The 20,419-nt window shown below is 40.4% G+C and overlaps 2 protein-coding genes across 5 annotated transcripts; one reads left to right on the top strand and one right to left on the bottom strand.

The window, feature by feature from the left end:
- Positions 1-119: 119 nt before the first annotated feature.
- On the bottom strand, positions 120-14,014 carry nol9 (nucleolar protein 9). 2 transcript variants are annotated; one of them, XM_079674809.1, is made up of 13 exons: positions 13,875-14,014; positions 10,036-10,563; positions 9,743-9,953; positions 9,445-9,575; positions 9,127-9,262; positions 8,342-8,438; positions 7,927-8,024; positions 7,141-7,308; positions 6,799-7,051; positions 6,447-6,561; positions 4,681-4,855; positions 3,316-3,449; positions 120-1,795 (listed from the first exon to the last, which is right to left on the bottom strand). In XM_079674809.1, the coding sequence occupies exons 2-13, from the start codon at positions 10,504-10,506 to the stop codon at positions 1,676-1,678; spliced, it is 2,109 nt and encodes a 702-aa protein (XP_079530935.1). In that variant the 5' UTR covers positions 10,507-10,563; positions 13,875-14,014; the 3' UTR covers positions 120-1,675. The 2 variants fall into 2 exon arrangements, with proteins under 2 accessions (XP_079530935.1, XP_079530934.1); XM_079674808.1 differs by lacking the exon at positions 13,875-14,014 and adding an exon at positions 11,868-12,025.
- On the top strand, positions 12,289-20,374 carry zbtb48 (zinc finger and BTB domain containing 48). Of its 3 annotated transcripts, none has more exons than XM_079674806.1 (12): positions 12,289-12,443; positions 13,733-14,178; positions 15,410-15,711; positions 15,791-16,098; positions 16,166-16,271; positions 16,354-16,446; positions 16,535-16,621; positions 16,919-17,073; positions 17,158-17,294; positions 18,065-18,229; positions 18,325-18,413; positions 19,687-20,374. In XM_079674806.1, the coding sequence occupies exons 2-12, from the start codon at positions 13,761-13,763 to the stop codon at positions 20,074-20,076; spliced, it is 2,250 nt and encodes a 749-aa protein (XP_079530932.1). In that variant the 5' UTR covers positions 12,289-12,443; positions 13,733-13,760; the 3' UTR covers positions 20,077-20,374. The 3 variants fall into 3 exon arrangements, with proteins under 3 accessions (XP_079530932.1, XP_079530933.1, XP_079530931.1); XM_079674807.1 differs by lacking the exon at positions 12,289-12,443 and adding an exon at positions 12,460-12,582; XM_079674805.1 differs by lacking the exon at positions 12,289-12,443 and having other exon boundaries at positions 13,712-14,178.
- The last annotated feature ends 45 nt before the right edge of the window (positions 20,375-20,419 follow it).

Here is a 20,419-nt window from a genome sequence, read left to right as displayed (position 1 = left end):
TATAATGGCACGCTGCCTCTGCATTGTTACTTTACTCAGCACAATTGTGTTTGCAGGCAACATACGCACTGTTTGTTTAGGAGGGGGGACGTTACATAAGTGAGGCACAGTCAGACCAGTTGATACACAAGGTTTATTGTTCAAAACAGAGCTACACAACACAGATGTCTGCATGACTGAGTGTGTTTATACTTTTTAGGGCTTTAAAAAGATAACTGATTCTACCACCAATCCTGTTTTGGGAAAAAAATCCACTATTCAGATCTTGGAAACGTTTTGTTTCTTTGCTTGAAATAGAAATTGAACAGTTTTTATTTGCGTACGCTTTCTCATTCAAGCTTCACCCCCAGATAAGCAGTTAAGTAACAACTAAATTAAGAAAAGTGTGAAGTAACAACATATTTGACTCAAACAGTATTAGGTTTAAACTAGCCTTTCATAACATTCATCATTTGTATTCAAAGCCTTTTCACAGATGTGTTGTTTTTTTCTGCTTATTCATGTTCGTGCCGGCCGTCTCGTGTCACCCACACAGAGGGATTTCTCTTTGGTTTGCATGAGGTCTGCATGGGAAAACATCTGACCTGACAAAGACAAAACAATGACACTGCCAAAATGTAGCTGTGTTGTGTTTGTGTGCTCCCCAGCCTCCATAAAGAGGCGGGGAGCAGCAGACAAAGAAGAGCGAGGGGGCAGACAGAGAGGGGAGGTTAAAACAGCCCACTTAACAAATTAGCAATTCTTCACTGTGTGAGTGGATGTTTACGACCCAGTACTCCTTCTAATTTTCAAGTAAGATAATTTGAGGCCAGTTTAGGTAGTTACAAGACATAGGGTTTGTTATTTCTTTCATTAGAATTTCTTCAATTTGAATATGAAAGAAGTTATTCTGTTTTACAGGCGAATATGTTTTAATTACTGCCCTAAAACTTATTGTAAGTGAACATCTGCTGTTGTTCAAAATCTCAAAATCCATTTGCTGCCCCCTTGAGGTACAACATGTAGAACCATTAGTCTTTGATGAATCTTTTACATCCCACATAGGCTTAAGAATGTAAACAAGTTGTATTTACAAAACACTTTTAATGACCCACCAGTGCAAGTACACGTTGTTATCGTTAAGACAAGACCAAATGTACAGCAGTTAAAGCAGCAAGCCAAAAAAAAAAAAAGAGCGATTTTATTTCACTGGTATTTAAATCACAATGCTGACAAAATAGGCTTCAGATTCACAGTAATTATCCTAATCCATTACATGGTTGAAGTCTACATGGATCTATGACTATATGACACTTGAAATCAATAAAACCACAAAGTCTGAGCAGAAGGTGTTTTTTGTTTAATATCCGGCAGTATTTGTATTGATTTGCCGCTCTGGAATGCCAACTACACAAAGGAGCAAGGACAATAAAGAGTTTTAAGCACAAAGTGTGAGATTATTGTCAAGAAAACGCACTCCTTCAGATGTTCGTACAGTAAGATGTACGTCCAGCAACAGGAAGGCATCCATCTCTTCCTGCAGAGTCTGTGACGCTGGCTGCTCCGTCTCTCTGAATCTTGAATTAAAAAACTGTCCATCTCAACCTCAGGTCTGTACAGGGAAAGGCCAATCCTTACTGCTTTGGGTGGGAGACAGCAGGTAAGAAGGGTACAGAGAAATGATGGATAAGAAATGTCACTGATTCCCCATCTGACTGGGTCTGGTCAGTCCTTTGAAGACTCGCAGCTTTCCTGCACCGGTGAGATCAAAACTGTAGTCTTTAGTGATGTAGGGCATCTCTCCATCAAAGCCAGGCTGGAACAAGGACAAAAGGTACCATACGTCATGAGAAAAGTTTCAAGGTCTGTTATTGTCATGTGTGTGCATAGCTTTCTGGAGGGCGGGGCTAATAAAAGCATATGTGAAATATGTCCGCAATCATAATAGCAATGTGCATATAGCGTTTCGTGAATATCGGAAAAACTATATGCGAGTAGTTTGGAGTCATTTGCGACATGTACCGTAATTTTCGGACTATAAGGCGCACCTGAATATAAGCCGCAGCAGCTAAATTGAATGATGTGTACATATATAAGCCGCACTGGACTATAAGACGCAGGTGTTTTAATGTTTAATTACCATATGTAAGGGTTCGTGCACAGAGGGGATTGTCGGGAAAGAGAGGGCTGTTTGAGGAAGCTCCCATTTATTAACATTTCAACAAACAAGTTGCATATTTGCATAACGTATTCAAGTGTTAGCATTTAGTGCAATAGTAGCTACAGAGCATGTGCTGTGTAAACTGTACTGTATCACATAGCGTTTCAGACACACAAACGTTTCAACTTTCAAACTTAAACGGTGCGCTCCCAGCGCACGTACCGGCAGTGATCTACAGCAGTGGTTTTCAACCAGTGGTACGGGGAAAAACTGTCTCGCTCTCGTAATGTCTGTCTGTCTCGCTCTCGTTCTGTCTCTCGTACCACTCTCGGTTCCACTTTTACTTTTGCGGGCTACCTGTCTCACTCTTTTCCGGCCTCCAGCTTTTCCTGCTGGAACCCGTCGCTTAAAGGTGGGGGTCCTCGTACCGGCCGTAGAGCCCATAGAGTTAAAGGTGTTGGCCGTTAGCTGTAAAAATCCATAGATTAGCTGCACCGTTATATAAGCCGCAGCGTCGAAAAATTGGGAAAAAGGCGCGGCTTATAATCCGAAAATTACGGTAAATGGTGAAAACTGGTGTATTTGCTGTTAGCTTATGACCTCCACGATTGAGCTATCAAACATTTTCTTCATAATTTAGCATCATATTGGATAGGGGCTGAACTCGTGCTGGATTGGAATTTTCCCGATCATTCCCCTAGGAGCAAGAATGTGCTTAAAATCCATGAAAAACGCACATTTTTCAAAATGGCCGACTTTGTCGGGGGCGGGGCTAATAAAAGCCAATTTGAAATATGTCCGCAATCATAAGAGCAATGTGTATACGGTGTTTCGTGAATATCGGAATAACTATATCCGAGTAGTTTGGAGTGATTTGCGACATGTAAATCGTCAAAAATGTTGTATTCGCTGTCAGTGTCACAGGCTCCTCCAACAGTTCAACACAATAAAACAGATCAAATAGTACAGGTCAATAAAATTAAATAAATATAATAGAAATAGAATGTGATAGAAACTGTGCAGAATAGTCTATATGTAGTAATTGACATATTGATAAATAGGCTATGATATATGTGAGTTGCAAACAGATGAACGTTATGTGTGTTAAGCACATATTTAATGATATTTTCCCAAAGATAGGAAATGAAAGAGATGGACCAGAGAAGTGTACTGACCTGTGTTGTGAGGATACAGGAAGGCAGGGATATCGCTCCCAGGAGGAGACAGTTGACGTTACGAAGGATGGAGGGATCTACAGGCGTCAGTAAAAAGTACAGACCTCGCGCCATGTCGATACCTCGAAGCACACCTGGAACACATTAGCATGTAAATATATACTGAATTTAACAATTTGATCACCTAGAGCCCCCCCAAATGACTCCTGTTGGAAGTTACGCCCCCCCCCCCACACACACACACGGGGGGGGAGCGCAACAGCGGTAATTAAAGTTTAAAAGTCTCAAAAATGCTTCAACTACTGTCACAAGCTGGATGAATGTGAAGTATTTTGTTAAAAGGAGGATGAAAGCGTAACTAAGGAGCACTGTTGGAGTGACTTTGATGGTTATTGGAATCAGGACTCATTCATTTGGATTCCCGCTGTATGAAGAAATTAAAGGACGGCGCAGAAGTGGAAACAATTCACAAAGGGATTAAACTGTTTAAAACACATGCTCAAAGTAAGCCGGATTTTGCCGATTTGTTTATGTGGATTCAAAAGTCGTAAATAATCTACAAAATGGAGGAGACCGATCTGATCGGAGCAGCTGTGACGAATAATCCAACTGAAACTGGCATGGACAATGACTATGTTTTAAAAATGTGCTTATCCAGACAAGCCCGGTTTGGACACTTTACGTGCTTAAGAAACATTTCTATTAAAGAAAGAATTATACATTTCTGTCTTTTTATGCCTTTAATAGCTACTAACTTGAATTTGTATTAAAAATTAATTAATCAATTATTTTTCATATTTTAATTTAGAGACAAGGCTTTTAGTGACAATCATGTATTGCTTTAACTTTATGTAAAAAAAAAGAAAATGATATTTGACCTCAAATCATCTGAGGCCTGGCGCCCCCCCTTCGATCTTTGGCGCCCCCCCCTCAGGTTGGGAACCACTGATCTAGAGGCTAATTTGAATGTAAAGGTCTCCTGTTATACTATTTTTAGGCATATACTATAGGTCTCAGATATATAAAAAACATGTATATCTAGTGTTTTGCTCAAAATACCAAACAGATCACCCATTCTAGCCATGCCTCATACCCCTCTATTTCAGCCCTGGGTCCGTAGCTCTAAACAAAACAAAAAAATTGAATACCTTTTTTTTTTTTATATAAAGAGAGAAGAAAGCTAAACGCTGCCGTGATTAAACACCATATTATGTTCCAAACCACATCAAGGATTATTTGAAATATTTATGCAAGAACTAAATGTGACTTTGAATGTGAGGTTTGGCTGAAGATAGATTATTCCTTCCTGATCATGAGACATTATTGTTTGCCCCTCTGAGCTCACAGAGTTGAAGGGTCACCTACCGAAGCCCACGCAGGGGCAGATGGGAGCCTGACTCAGCAGCACGGGGCTTCCCTTGCTGCTCACTTTCTCTCCCAGGCAGCAGAGGGCCACCAGACTGGCGTTAGCAGCGTAAAACATGTGAGAGGGCACCACCTCGCAGTGGATCACACCCAGAGCCACCGCTGATTGGGGTACCTGCGGGCAGGAGGAAGGATGGTTAGGCACTTATTCATGTTGATGGTTCATTTGTACACAAACTGAAAAGTGAAAATTAGAGTCATAATTAAATGGGAGAAGACCAAATACACCAGCATCAAATCCTACAGTCTCAGAGGTTGTATAACCTGATCATGTAAGATTAAACCCATTGTTAAACTGTTACATGTGTACAATGAAGCTCAGCATTTCAACGTGTTCCAATAGCATGCCAACCATGGAAAATCCAACCTACATTTTCTACAAAGTACTACAGACTACAAACGATGAATGAAGGCAAATATTTGTGTGTAAGGTTTGAACGAGAAACATTGGACCATGCATGAAAAAGCATAGATCTCAAAAAGAGAAGGGGTGATTTATGCCAAATGAAGCCATTATCTTATTTCCATCAACAGTCCCCGGGCATTTACACTCATACCAATTAAATAACACTTTAAATATTTGATAGTCTAGATGAGTACCACTCTTGTTTGTAGAGTTGAGAGCGTATTCAAGTAAAAAATAGGATAAATTAATACAAATATTTGTTTGCAAGGTTTGAACGAGAATTATTGTCAACAAATAGTGTATTTTAGTTCAGTGGTTCTGGTCAGGCCTCGGGACCCACTTTTTTCCTTTGTCAATAGATCGCGATCTGACATTTTGAACCACTCAAATCTATTCAACAAAAAATCGTGCTGTAATATACAGTATACGCTTTTCAGCATACAATATGAATTAAAGTGAAGTACAGTGCTTATATCCCTTCACAGAAATAAAGTATGCTTTTAAAAAAGGTTTAATGAGATGATGGAATCAAAGCTGAACTGTATCACATAACCCCAGAAGGGGGGTCTGGGGGGATTTTTAGAAATGCTAACATATAAACTACGCATTCTGGTACACATAAATACATCTATTACTACCCGACATTTTAATAATATTTTATGCCATTGTTTGTTTTTCACTTTGTTCTGACAGCTTGCTGCTCCACACAGAGAGAAGAGCAAAGAGGAGAGAGTCTGTGTGACTTACTTTAAATTGTGGGTAAGGGTAGATAGCCCCCATTGTTCTGTGACCTGTCAATCATCAAACCGGGGGTCATTTTTCATTATGTGTTCATTTTTATCTGAAGTTGTACCCATGGATGTATAAAGAATAGTTCTACCGCAGAGTTATTCTCCGTGGGGACTTCCGGCAACAATCTTGATTCTGATTGGCCAGAAGACTCGAAAAAACATCAGCAAAGATGTTTTATTGAGAAGATGATCACTACGGGACAGAAGTTTTCAAAACCGTTTATGGTCTCCGGTACTTCCAGTCCAACGCCGACTGCATGCACAGCGTTAGAAAATCGGGCCTTCAAAATAAAAGTTTGACTTCTTTTCTTCACTCACACATCTGCGACCCACTCCATACGGGTCCGCGACCCACCAGTTGAGAACCACTGTTTTAGTTTATTCGTCCCCGGTGTGAGAGGCCGTACACCTTTCAAACATTTTGGATACTTATGCCAGGATGCAAAACTCAGACAGGGTAAAATTCAAGCAAAAAAATATCTGTGTGTACAATCATGGCTCTCGCATACCTGGTAGGGGGTTAGGGTGTGCAGAGGTCTGATTGGTCCGGGGTCAGGTGACTGCAGCTGACTCAGGTAGGCCAACAGAGAAAGCTCTCTCAGCTCATTGGTGCGCTGGTGCTTCCTGTCAAATACAAAAGGACACACATATATAATAAATAACGTTTTCAAGGTTAATGAATTGTCCTTTTAAGACGATGAGGGTCGCACAGCAAGATTCAAGATTCAAGATGCAAAGCTTTATTGTCATGTGCACATTAGCTACAGTATAGATATGGCAATGAAAAACTTGATTAAAATGCAGGTTGTTTTTATTCACTTTGACCTTTACATGTCAATGTGCTGACTGAGGTGTACTTACGCTGTTCCTTGCCTCCCGGCTCCCTGGAACTCTGATTGTACGACAACGTGACTGTAACTTTTGGGGGGGCTGTGGCTCTCGGTGAACTCGTCCAGAGCGGTCACAGCAGGGGGGTGCGTATGATGGCCGTGGGCCGTCCTCAGAAACTCTGGAGTCATGGAGGGACACTGAGTGACCCCGCTGTGACTGAGCTGGACCACGTGTGAGACGGGGAAGAAGCGGATCATGTCCACCAGCAACTGAAACCCAAATCCTGTGGACAGACCCCAAACAAGCACATGTTCAGACACTGTGCTCAGAGAGAATACCTATATTTAGTCCCAGAGAGGAGCCTGAGCTGACCTTTGACCCAGCCCATGGTGTTGATGACGACGGTGCTCTCTCTGCTCGGGGAGCGTCTGCGCCACAGGGTCTTCAGAGACTCCAGGTACCGCTCCAAGTCCGTCTCACATGACGTGTGACCGAAGTGGATCATGTGCTCTGGGGGGGTCTGATGTGTGAAAGGAGGACCTGGAAGATAATTCAATATAAATTCAATAATCACGTTTTAAACAATTAGTGGAGGAAAAACAGAAGAGGGGGGACTTTTCAGATAAAACATGAAAAGGAATAGTTTGACATTTTGTGGAAAAGATTTTAAAGATTATTGTTATTATGTCTTTCTTAGGAGAAGAGGTGATTTATGCCAAATCAAGCCATTATCTTATTTCCATCAGCTGTCCCTGGGAAGGTACACACGTCGCAATTAAATAACACAATATGTCATAGTCTAGATGAGTATCACTCTTATGTCTGGACGATTAATATGAAGTCACAGCACAAAAAACAGTCTAGTTAGTACATAACCCCTTACATATTATATTTTCCATTTGACCTAGTATCATTTGTACACACACATAAAACCAACATACAACTTATTGAGCTTAGTTGGCGCTGGTCGACAGAAAAATTCATATTTCCTCTGGTTTCTTTGCAAGAGAGCAAATCAAAGTTTTTACCAGGAATTGTGACAACTATTCCTTTAACACTTACAAACCATATTATTTCTGACTAGAAAAGGAAGATGTCAACTATGCATGTTTTATACAGCATTGTAAAGGCTTCAGAGAGGAGGATGATCAAACTTACCCAGAAGTGGTTCCGTGACGTTCGCCAAACAAAGGCATCCAGCCGGAGTGAACTCTGTCTGACCGAGGTCACCTTCCAGGTAATCTACACTACCAGTGCTGCACACACACACACACACACACACACACACACACACACACACACACACACACACACACACACACACACACACACACACACACACACACACACACACACACACACACACACACACACACACACACACACACACACACACACACACACACACACACACACACACACACACACACACACACACACACACACACACACACACACACACACACACACACACACACACACACACACACATCTTTATTAAGTTTCATTTCAAAGCACTTCAATGTTTAAAAGATATAAAAATATGAGTAAAATGTATTAGAATGGAACTTACTGGTTCAGTAAGGTGTTGATGAGGGTGCGGATGAACGTTGACTTGCCAACATTTTTGGATCCACATACGAGGATGACTGCACAACCATCCAGGTCCCCTGTGAAAGACAGACATGTGTTCAGTTATGCTTACATCAGGGGTGTTCAAACTTTTTTCACTGAGGGCCACATTTTAAGACCTCATCGGCACTTTGAGTTTTAACCGGTTACCTTGGCGACACACTTTACCTCACATTGACTATATACAGTATTGATTGTCCTTCCTCCTTATCTTCCAACCATTTGGACGCAGACTTGCATTTCCCCATAACGATGTTGTTTAGCAACCGGCGTAAACGGTTCATTTATTTTGTTGGCAGCACATTCTTTAAAACAGAATCTTCAGATTGATAAAAAGAGGAAATATGAAGGGGAGATTTCAAGCTTGTTATGTAATTAAGTTATTGGGCTTTTTTTTTTATCAACTATGATTGGTTTGAAAATGTTTTTAACTTCGATTGACTGTATTTATTTGAAAAGTGGGCATATTAACACATGACTACTGTGTAATAGATTGTTGTGTTACATATATATTTAAGAAGTACCATATATTAAAAGCCACATTTCATTATACTTTTTGAATTAGCTGAGGGCCGTTTCAAAATGTGCCGCATTTGGCCCCTGGGCCGTAGTTTGGACACCCCTGGCTTTCATGCTTTGACAGTGATCTTGAACATGAATCAAACATGAGACCAAGATAACCTCAGTGTTCAATAACCTTTAGCGGCATGTCTAAGAGGAGCTTACCTCTGCAGGCACCGACCACCATGTTGAGGGCCTCTCTGTAGCTCTTTGACATTTTCAGGCCCTCGATGGCTCCCACCAAAGGAATCATCCCCAGACCATTGAGTGGAGTGTCAAGAACAGCGGACATGAGTTCACTCTGCAAACAAACAGGGGAGAAAAGATTCTGTTTAACACGTGCAAGAATTTAGAAAAATACCTAAAACATGAACCTATTCATGAATTCTGCTCAGATTCTCATCGTCTCCCGGTTCCAGCTCTATTCCACATTTAGTTTCGATTCATTTCTTGCGATCAGGTGAACACCGTCAGTAAACTCACCACTGGGGGGCTGAACAGTTCACTGAGATCTGTGAAGCTCGACAGGAACCGCGTCAGAGGCGTCTCCATGGGCTCCAGCAGGATGATGGAGGAGTTTGTTGTAACATTTTTTAGCAATTTCTTCCGTGATGCTGCAACGTTGAAATTCAAACAGTAAGTACGGATAGAAAACAATATGTTTCTAAAACACAGCTTTGAATGTGTCACCAACTGAGACATCCTAATCTGAAATAGGCTGAATTAATAGAATATGCATTCAATTGACCCCTCCCTTATAACATGTTTCGAGCTGCTTCACCTGATGTCAGGTAATTTTTGAGGATGGGTGAAGCCTCTGTTTTGTCATCTCTGGTCTGATCAGAGTTTTCCAGAGCTCTAATGGTCAGAGGACAATGTGATGCTGGGGAGAAGAGAGGATATGACTGCTGGCCTTCTTCAATGGTGAACCCCATGACCTCCACCCGGCCGTACAGACATGTCAGGTGGCACTTCCCACGGAAACACAGGGTCTGAGGGAGAGGAAATGTAATGCTTAGTCAAAAAAACAAACATCTTAGTTGTCAGACCTTTACTTAGTTTTCCAAAGCATACCTGATTCTTCTGCATGACGAGCACTGCGTGGTTTCGTCGATCATCTCTCTCTGCACAGTTATGGAGAGACCCTCCCTCCAGTCTAACTGGGATTATATTTTCTATTTTACCTGAGGTCTTAACACCATTCCCATGAATAGACTGGGAGTACTTCTTCCATTCCATGGAGTCATTTGAATCATTGTCCATTTTAAACACTGAGCTTCCATTAGCCTTTGTGGGAGGTTTCTGGACTACAGACTGAGGGGTGTTTGTCTTGGCGCCAGAGACAGGCTTTGCTTTATTCTTTAATCTCTTGACGGAGGGCTTTTTCTTCTGAGACGCTTTGTGCACCACCGCCATTTTGGCCACGACAGGACTGGAGTTGAGCTGAGAGGAAGTGATGGGGGGGCGGCTCCGTTTGCCCCTCACATCCTTCCACTTCTGAGATTTAGCATGGCCCTTCACCTGTGTGGGTTTATGTGCCTTCATGATTCTGTGATCAACAACAACTCTTGTGGGTGCTGATTAAAACAAAAAGGGGGCGGGCTGCAAATAGAGAGAAAGAGACAATTAGCATCTGAAAGGACAGGGGTCACCAGTACATTGACTAGGGTCAAAATGAATAGCTGAAAATTAGCCTTCACTAAGTAACTCAGCAATAACCAATGTTGGAAGATGTTAGTTCTTACACTTAAATAAAGGTAGTACTATTAAAGTGTAGAAATAATGTAAAGTACTGCAAAAAAAGAAATCAAATATCAAAGAAACATTTTACAGAATGGTCCGTTTCACAATAAATGTTATGTTATCTGATCACAATTGTTGACGCAATAACGTGTATGTCACATTATTGTATATACTGCAGAGTAGAGTGCGAATGTACTGCGAGGATCATTAATCAGAGGTGGAAGAAGTACTCAGATCGTGTACTTAAGTAAAAGTAGAAGTACCAGAGTGTAGGAATACTCTGTAAAAGTCCTGCAATAAAGTAAAAGTAATAGCATCGAAATATACTTGGAGTACCAATAGTAAAAGTACTCATTATGCAGATTGGCCATGTTCACAATCATTAATATTATATATTTTGATTATAATTACTGATTAATGTGTTTATCAAGGTGGAAAAGGTGGAACTAGTTTCGATTATTTGATGTACTGCTCGGTAGAATGTGAATGTAATACAGGTAAATCTAAAGTATTTCTAAAGTGTTTGTTTATCTATAATCTAAATTAATGTAACTAAAAAAGTACTACATAAATGTAGTGGAGTAAAAACACACTATTAACATCTGAATTGTAAAGAAGTAAAAGTACACAGTAACAACAAATGTAAATACTCAAGTAAAGTACAAGTACCTCAAAATTGTGCTTAACTACAGTACTTGAGTTAATCTACTTGGTTACTTACACCACTGTCATTCATGTCTTATCTCATCCCACAATAAAATAGCATACTTTATTTGTTATTTAAAATTAAAAAAGTGGCTAGTAACTTAACCATTTTCCTTTCAAATGTAGTAGAGTATAAAGCAAAAGAAAAATATTTAAAAACCTTAATTCAACACATATTGGTTGGATTTTGCAGCAGTTCGATAGCAATTGAATGCTAAGCTAACCACAGTAAGACGTAAAACGAGGTAGCAGTATACGTAATATAATGTACTTTAGTATATCAACATGTGGAGCAATATTCAAAAACACACATACAACATACGACAGTATAACTCGCTGTTATACAATACATTTTACAAACATGTAATACATTTCGTCTACCCATCACAGAACTGAAACAACTCACAGTTATGCTAACTGCTATCTGATCTTAATGCATTCAGGAGGAGAAAACTTACCCCCCAATTGTGTAAAGACGTAGAAATATGAAGTCGACCCGTGGTGATTTTACTAAATAGATACCGTTCTTATTTAGGAAAAGTGAAGCCAAGGAAATGGCCAACTGTTCTGCAGCAGTGCTAACAAGCTAACTAACATGTGTGAGCCACAAACAGACGCCGCTTCCAGATGCTCGACTAAAGGCTAGCCCGGAGTTTCATTATTTACATTTAACTACGCAGAACTATTACATTTGATCTGAAATATGAATGAACTCAACAAAAAGAACGAAATGAATGTAGGCACAGATAATAATTATATGTGAGGCTATTACATTGTTACTTATGTGCTTGTAGATATTTAATCATGGACAACAAGCATTTTTCCCGGAGTTCGGTCGCATAAAAAGCGTCACATCCTCTTCCTTCTGCAGCTTTTTAGGGGCCTACAAGAAACGAAAACAAGGTGCATGAAGCGGCTTTGCTACGTTTTGCAAACTATTTGCTGGACAACACGAAACGGCTGGAGCTTCTCAGCAATATAGGAAATAAATCACATTTTTTTCATCCATACTGCAGAGGTGATGCAGCTGTCGGGTGCGTACCATGCTAAGGGAGCGTCTTTAAAAATCTGCTCGAAAATAAACGTCGAGCTGCGTAGGTAGCTAGGGGCTTGCAATCATTTTATTTTAGGCAGCCTCTAAAGCAGACATAGGATTATTCCAGGAAAGTATACGTGAGCAGCTTAAATTATATTTAAAAAATGTATATGCTATGTAGCCATCACTGAAATAAATGTAATTCAATAAGCTTCATTTGTTAAAGTAGATAATTTAACATGATGCACGCAAGTGATCAATCTGTCTTAAATATGTAACACTTCTAAATGATGTTCTTTGTTTATGTAGATGCAATTGTAAGTATTTGCAAAATCTTGGCTGTTAATTTATCCGAATCAGTATTGTCAACCTAAGGGTGTTTTTTATTTGCATTCTGTGTATTTTGGATTTGCACCTTTGATATTTTTTAGTACTTTTTACTTCAACATTGTATAAAGATTTCCAACAATATAAATATTGTTATACCTTATTTTATAGTATTAAAGATCTGGAGGATCAACAGTTCAATATCAACAAATCTAGTTTTATCGGACAGTTTAGTCCAAGAACACCCAAAGCCATTCAGTTTGTCTCACGTAAGGCAAATAAAAGTAGCAAATCCTCACATTTGGAAACTGCATTTCATGCCTTGTTGATTTAAAAAAAAAAAAAAAATACTGGTTCAGTTGATTGACTGAATGATAAATCAAGTCATTTTCAAAGATAAAATACATGCATTTACAACACAACCATCATCAAATAGAGATAGGTAGAAATACAGCTTATATTTACAGTCAAGTAGACGAGAAATAGATATATTTACACATAAAATGTACAAAAACATACAACTTTTATATTAGATTTCAAATAACTAATAATTTGAAAGAAACTTAATATGCAATGTAGTGGCAATTTCTTATTTTACTTTATATGATGATATTGTGCTTAGAAACTGTTTGGTCAACTCGACCTGTTGTACCACACGGTAGCTTCCCACCAAGGTCGTACCTGGAGGATGCGGCTCTCCCTATGTAAATGTACACATTTAAAAACTGCTTTGATTTGAAATATGTACCAGCAAACTGAATATCTTTGGGTTTTAAACTGGTTGCAAGATAAAATAAGGGATTTAAAGGCCATTGGTTTGACTCAATATTTTCCCCTTAAGCACAGATTAATAAACTAACTAGATGAATAACCCTGTTTAACTGATATGTATGTTCAATGCTACACATACTACAATGCTAAGTTACTAATAACATGCAGTATGATGTCCCTGTCTCTCAGTCAGCAGTATCCCAAAGTAAACAGAGGGATGCCTCCGGCAGAGAGCAGCCATGCCCAGCGCGTCCTCTCCTCCCTGAACCAGCAGAGGGCGGTGGGCAGGTTCTGTGATGCAGTGTTGAATGTGGGAGGGGGGGTGGTCTACCTTGCCCACCGCAGCATCCTGGCCTGCTTCAGTGACCTCTTCCAGCAGTCCAACATGGCCGCTGCACCCTGCATGGAGTTCTGCCTCCAGGAGTGCCCCAAAGACGGCCTGGAGTTGCTGCTGAACTTCCTCTACACCGGGGAGCTGAAGCTGGAGGCTGACAACCTGGAAAAGGTTCAGCATGCAGCCGCCAGTCTGGGCGTTCCTGAGGCTCTCTCCCTGTGTCAGCAGTTCAAGGAGAACCCTGCTGATTCCCAGCCTTTAAAACGTAAAAGAGGCCGACCCAGGAAGTCCACATCCGGAGGTGGGAAGTACATTTACTCAATCAGAATCAAAGCTTTTATTGTCATATGTACACAGTGTAGTTATGACAATGAACATCCTAAGTCACAGGCTCTTCCCACAGTGCAACACAATAAAACAGTTAATAGTGCAAGTACATAAAATAAAATATAATGGAAATTGTGCAGAATAGTCTATATACAAGTAATTGGAATATTGATATCAGAAACAGAAACAGGTGTATTGCCAAGTAGGTTTACGCATACGCGGATGTTTCCTTGGTGCATACATGAGCACAGGTAAAGAAGATACAAAGTAAGAAAGAAAAAACGAAAACAAAGAATGAAATTAAAGCCTTTGAATCTTGAATCTTTAAATCTTGCATCTTTAGTATTTACATTTTCAGAATCCGAATCAGTATTCATCTGCTGTTCCCGCAGCAGGGAACTTTAAAGTGTCACAGCAAAAGTGGCATAGCAGGTAAAAAAGGCATGCAATTATAAAGAGTAAGCTAACTTATTAAATATAGAGTACAAAGAAAAAAAGGAAATCGTGTAATTTTACTCCACTACATTTGTTTAAAAGCTTTAGATACTCCGATTGTATCTCTAAAAATGTAAATATTGGAGTAACAACTTAAAGATAGGGTAGGTAATTCACTTCAGAAACACTTTTTGTTATATTCCATGGAATGCTCTTAACATCCCGATAGCAATGAATATATTAAATGCTTTGACAATAAATACAAAAAAAAATGTCATCTGTTGAAGCCGTGGCGCTGTAAAAAGCACGACCAATCATCTGAGCCGGCCCGGCTAAAGTAACTGGATGGCCTACCTGCCTGTCAGCCTTCCATCTGTGCACAAACTTATCTCGTGCCCTCATTGGTCATGTGCGCGTTCGTGTGTGTTGGAGGAGGGGCTCTGTAAGGAAGTCTGAAGGAAGTGGCAGATTTTTTTTCGGCTGCGTACTTTCAAATTCTAGCGCAATCGAGCTGGTTTCTCCATTCTTACCTACCTTTAAAAGAGTCAAATAATTTAAATATTTAACACAAAGTCAAACAGAACTGTGAAGCGTACACCAGTAAAAAGCTACTTGATGCACCAGTATTATCTAGAAATGTCACATGTAATTATACATACATAAAAGGAATTTTTCCGCAGAATGATTACTTTCACTTTTTATGCTTTAAGTACATTTTGCTGAAGATTATTTTGTACTTCTTCTTCTTCTTCTACCTCTGTCCACATCAGATACGATCCCCAATGTTCCAGTCAAAGAAGAGAACCTGCTCACAATCACAAAAGTTGAGTCCAGCTTTGATGCTACCGCAGCTGATTTAAGCATGACCTCTGGAGCTGCTGCCACCACCACCACTCGCTCTGGTCGTGTGGTGAAGGGCCCCCGGCGACTTGTGACCGATGACAGCCAAACCACTGATTTAACAGACCAGGAAAAAGGCGATAAAATGGCTCCACTTGGCCCCAACGAGGCAGAACGTGGTGTGGATGCTGTGGAGAGCCAAAACCCAGATCAGCTGACTGGTGAAACTGAGGTAGAAGACATAAGAGTTGGTTGATGATTTCTAAGCAAACATGGTGGGTATTATCTCCTTCGTCTTGTGCTATTTGCAGGTATCTGACTTGCAGATTGACTTAAATGACAACAGTGTTAACCAAGGGATGGAGGAAGTAGAAGAAGAAGAAGATGTGGGGGATTTTGAGGCGATCACTGAAGACACAGATGAAGAGTATGTTCCTGTCGAAGAGCCCGGTTCCTTATCCCCGTCCACTTCAACGGCCCAGAAGCGCAAGGCTCAGAGTAAAACGGATAAAAGTGAGAATGGAGAGGCCGTGGAGGAAGACTCCAAGAAGGACTGTGTGCTGTGTCCCATCTGTAACAAATCCTTCAGGAGCAAATACTACCTTAAAGTCCACAACAGGTACACACCTTCAGTTATACTTCAACATATTGTTATAGATTAGCAACTAATGGGTCTTTCTCTGTAGGCGACACACAGGCGAGCGGCCCTTTGGTTGCGCTAAATGTGGAAAGAGGTACTTCAGGAAGGAGAATCTGTCGCTTCATGAGGTGAAAGACTGTGCTAAAGTGCAGGTAAGTCTCTACATCTGTCCTAAATGTCAAGTTAGAATATAAAGAGTGTAACATCAGTGTTTGTGCTGTGTTTACACTACAGACGTACACCTGCGTGACATGCTCCTCCACGTTCAACGGGAAAGTAGAGCTGCGTTTGCACGTTGTGTCCCACACGGGGAATATGCCCCACAAGGTACAGCCTGACACAACAAAAATAGCATTTCAATAAAAATATATCACATTTGAAATGAGCTTCAGTGATATGGTGTCATTTTTTCCAGTGTTCATCGTGTCCTGAACAGTTTATGCACAAGAAAAACTTGACGATTCACATGATGAAGGTCCATGGTCATCCCAAACCACATGCAGTGAGTCCTCTAATGTTTATTTGACGAACTGGTGATGTATCTACAGTAGTAGTGGGTTTTTTTAGCTTAAAGTGGACCTATCATGCTATATTTGAATAATATAGTGTAGGACCATACCTATATATAAGGCATATTTATACTTTCCATTTTTCAAAATACCAAACAGATCATGCATTTTAGCCATTCCTCATTTCGCTCAATTTAACCCTGGCTTTGCATGGGCTGATTCTGTGAGAACAGCACCATCTGGTTTAAGGCTGTCGTTTCATTCTGTTTTAACAATATTCGACTCTTCAGTGTTCCCAGTGCCCCAAAACCTTCCTAACTCGGACGGAGCTGCGTGTGCACGAAGCAGCCAAACATCGAGGGGAGAAGCCGTTTGTGTGTGAGGAGTGTGGCCATCGAGCGTCCAGTCGAAACGGCCTGCAGATGCATATCAAAGCCATTCACAGGTAGCTATTTCCTGATTTGATCATAAAAAACATTGGTCGCATTTGTGCAGATTGTCTGAGTCTTTTGTTGTCTTGCCTTTACAGGAATGAGCGGCCTTTTGTATGTACCCTGTGTGGCCATGCATTCTCCCAGAAGAACAACCTGAACATGCATCTGCGTATACACAGCGGTGAGAGGCCTTACCAGTGCCATCTCTGTGGGAAGACCTTCAGGACTCAAGGTAAAGACCGTCCTCTTCTGTCTGCTGCCGTCTCCATCACTGTGAACACGACCAGATCGAATCAATTGGTTCTCAAACCAACAGACAACAAATCACATTATTTTAACCGTAATGCTGCAACTTGAGTCACAATTGAAATGCACATATGTATTGGATTCATTGGGACTAACACTTAAGCACATCTCTGTTCCACAAATCTGCCTAAAATCCTAGAAAAAGACACTCTGTATAACCCCAGAAGTTGCCTGAGATTCATCACGTTTTTAAGTTGTTTTCAGTATTAAAGTAATACAGTGGTAGTTCTCTGTACATCCATGAGCAAACAATATGTAATAGCTTATTCTGCATACTTTCAATTATGTCATTTAAATGGGTTTAAGTAGTAGGCCCCAGTGTAACTCACTGAAACCCCTGCATCGTCATACTTCCTGTTTACCTCCCCTAAGCCAAAGAACTATGGGACATGTAGTTCAAACACTTTGTGCATGATTGTCCTTTTAAAAACTATCATGTGTGTCTTCATAGGTTTGACAAAATCTGTTCACATTACATTTTTTGTATTGTTGCAATAATTGTTATTTCTTGAGATTACGGAGATTTAGAGAAATTAAAGATTGGGAGTAATGCATTTAAAAACCTCTGGATTAGATTAAAATAGAGATATTCATTTGATTTATCCAACTACTGAAAGCAGTCTTCTTGAACACACTACAAACATTTATTTAAATAGATATTTTGTTTCATGTTTGAATCTGTCTTTCTAATCCCAGCCAGTCTCGATAAACACCAGCGGACACACACTGGTGAGCGTCCGTTCAGCTGTGATGTGTGTGAGCAGCGATTCACAGAGAAAGGCGCGCTCGTCCGTCACAAGGCCAGCAAACACGAGGAGGGTCGACCCCACTGCTGTCAAATCTGTGGCAAGACCTTCAAAGGTGCCATAAAAGAAACATATAAATCAATAAACCATGTAGCCTGAGGAGAAAAGCCTTGAAAACTCACTTAATGTTATTTATTGCCTTTTACACAGCGAGGGAGCAGCTGCGTGTTCACCTGCGTCGCCACAAGGGAATGAGGAAGTTTGAGTGCATAGACTGCGGCTACAAGTTCACTCGGCAGGTGAGCTGACGTCCTGATTATTGATTTAGTTTCACCATAAATGATTAGCAGAGGATGGTTTCGATCCATCGACCTCTGGGTTATGGGCCCAGCACGCTTCCGCTGCGCCACTCTGCTGCCACCTCAGATGGGACTCGAACCCACAATCCCTGGCTTAGGAGGCCAGTGCCTTATCCATTGGGCCACTGAGGCTTATGCTGCTGTAGGGGGAGCCAGTGTGAACAGATTGTCCCCGGTGGTATTCACATGCTAATCCTTTCTGAATGACTCATCTATAGAAAGGGACGGTTGCCTTTGTGTTCAGTTGGGGGGAGTTCCTGAATGTGTTCAAAGGAAGTGTGGTGTTGTGCATTGTGTGCAACACTGCAGAATAAGTGTTTGGTCTTTAAAGTAAAAAAAAACAAATACTGTAATCTACATCGCTCTAATTTTGTTTTAAGAATTATTTCTTAATGGAATGACAGTTATGAAAAAAGTATGATGCTTGTCTGAATCAAAGAAAATCCCCTGATTTATTAAGAAAAAAGGTAAACAAATACATCATAAGAGATAAGATGGTACTTTATTGATAGCAATTTAGGGAATTGTTTTTGTTGCAGCAGCATAAAGGACAAGGCATTTTACTATAAAACAAGAATAGAAATAAACAAGAATAGAAATAGAAGAAAAGAAAAAAGAAAATATACATGTCGATATTATATATACAATATAAATATATGACGTATGTAATATTACATATAAAATATTGAACAGATAGCGTATCTGCCGTGGAGAGAAATTAAATATTATTTTAGAGCAGACGACCTTACGACAATTTCTAATGAACTCAAATCTATCCATTCAACTTAGTTTTATGTCATATCTTTTCATTTTCGCAATTTTTATTAATTAATTCAGACATTTTTCTAACAAAAACATGCTATCTGGGTGTCTGGTAAAAGCTGTTTCAAACTTTTACAATGTAAAATGCTATTATAATTTGATATACGTATTTATTAATTAATAAAGTTAGTTTACTTTCTAAGAAAAACTAAAACTTTAACAAAAATAATGTTTAAATGGCTTGTTTTGTACATCTAACAGTCTAATACCCCCCGTTTCTAAAATGCTCTGTTTACAAAGGACAGAGAAGTAGCTAATTGTTTAATACAAAATAAGCCAAAAGAAAAATTCTAAAATAAAGTATTAAAAAAAAAGAAAAAAAGATAGGGGGTCTTTGGTGATTTTATTGAATTGTTGACACATTTTGACCGTTACACGTTTGCCCTTCCAGGCACACTTGCGACGGCACACTCAAATCCACAAACGCACAGAGAACTACAACCCCCGGCAGAGGAAGCTGAGGAACCTGGTGGTGCAGGAAGTGGAGGGAAGTCCTGATGAGAGCGAAGCTACGAAAGACGAGGAAGACTCTCTGATGGCCGGGAAGACCAATTACATCCAAGAGGCAACCGCTGACGTCCAGGAACCCACAAACCCAGAGCCAGGAGCTCTCGTAGTGGGGGTGGTGATGGAGTCGAGCGTCCCTGTGATGGAGGAGGCGTCCAATCAGAACCTGGGACACGTCGGGGCGGCGGAGAGCTTCTCTGTGCGAGAAGTGTTGCAGGAAACACAGCTGGACACCGAGGCGTTCGAGTCCACGATAAATGCAGAGAACGTCTGAGAACATACCCCTCAGAGTTGAAGTCACTGTGAAGACCATTTGCTAATGAGAAGCACTTACTGTACATTAGATGTGATGTAAGGACATTTACCGATCCAAAGATGGAACTGGAACATGGCCAGCTACTTCTGAGTTTCTAGAGAAGAGCATTACTAATTATCAGGCTTTTCTTTTTGGTAAATGAACTGCATGCTTGTGAAGGCTGCTTGAATGTGAAATGATATTGTTTTTGTATTGCTTCCTTCCATCTATGTGCCTATACTGCAGCTAAGGTCAGTAATAAATGCTCTTCAGTGGCGCTCTGTTTCGATATCAACATTATTTGGAATTAAGACACTACACA

This window comes from Notothenia rossii (assembly GCF_949606895.1).
Source record: "Notothenia rossii genome assembly, chromosome: 4".
NCBI lineage: Eukaryota > Metazoa > Chordata > Actinopteri > Perciformes > Nototheniidae > Notothenia > Notothenia rossii.
The sequence above is the reverse complement of the archived record's forward strand: the minus strand, read 5'-3'. Positions and strand labels throughout refer to the sequence as shown.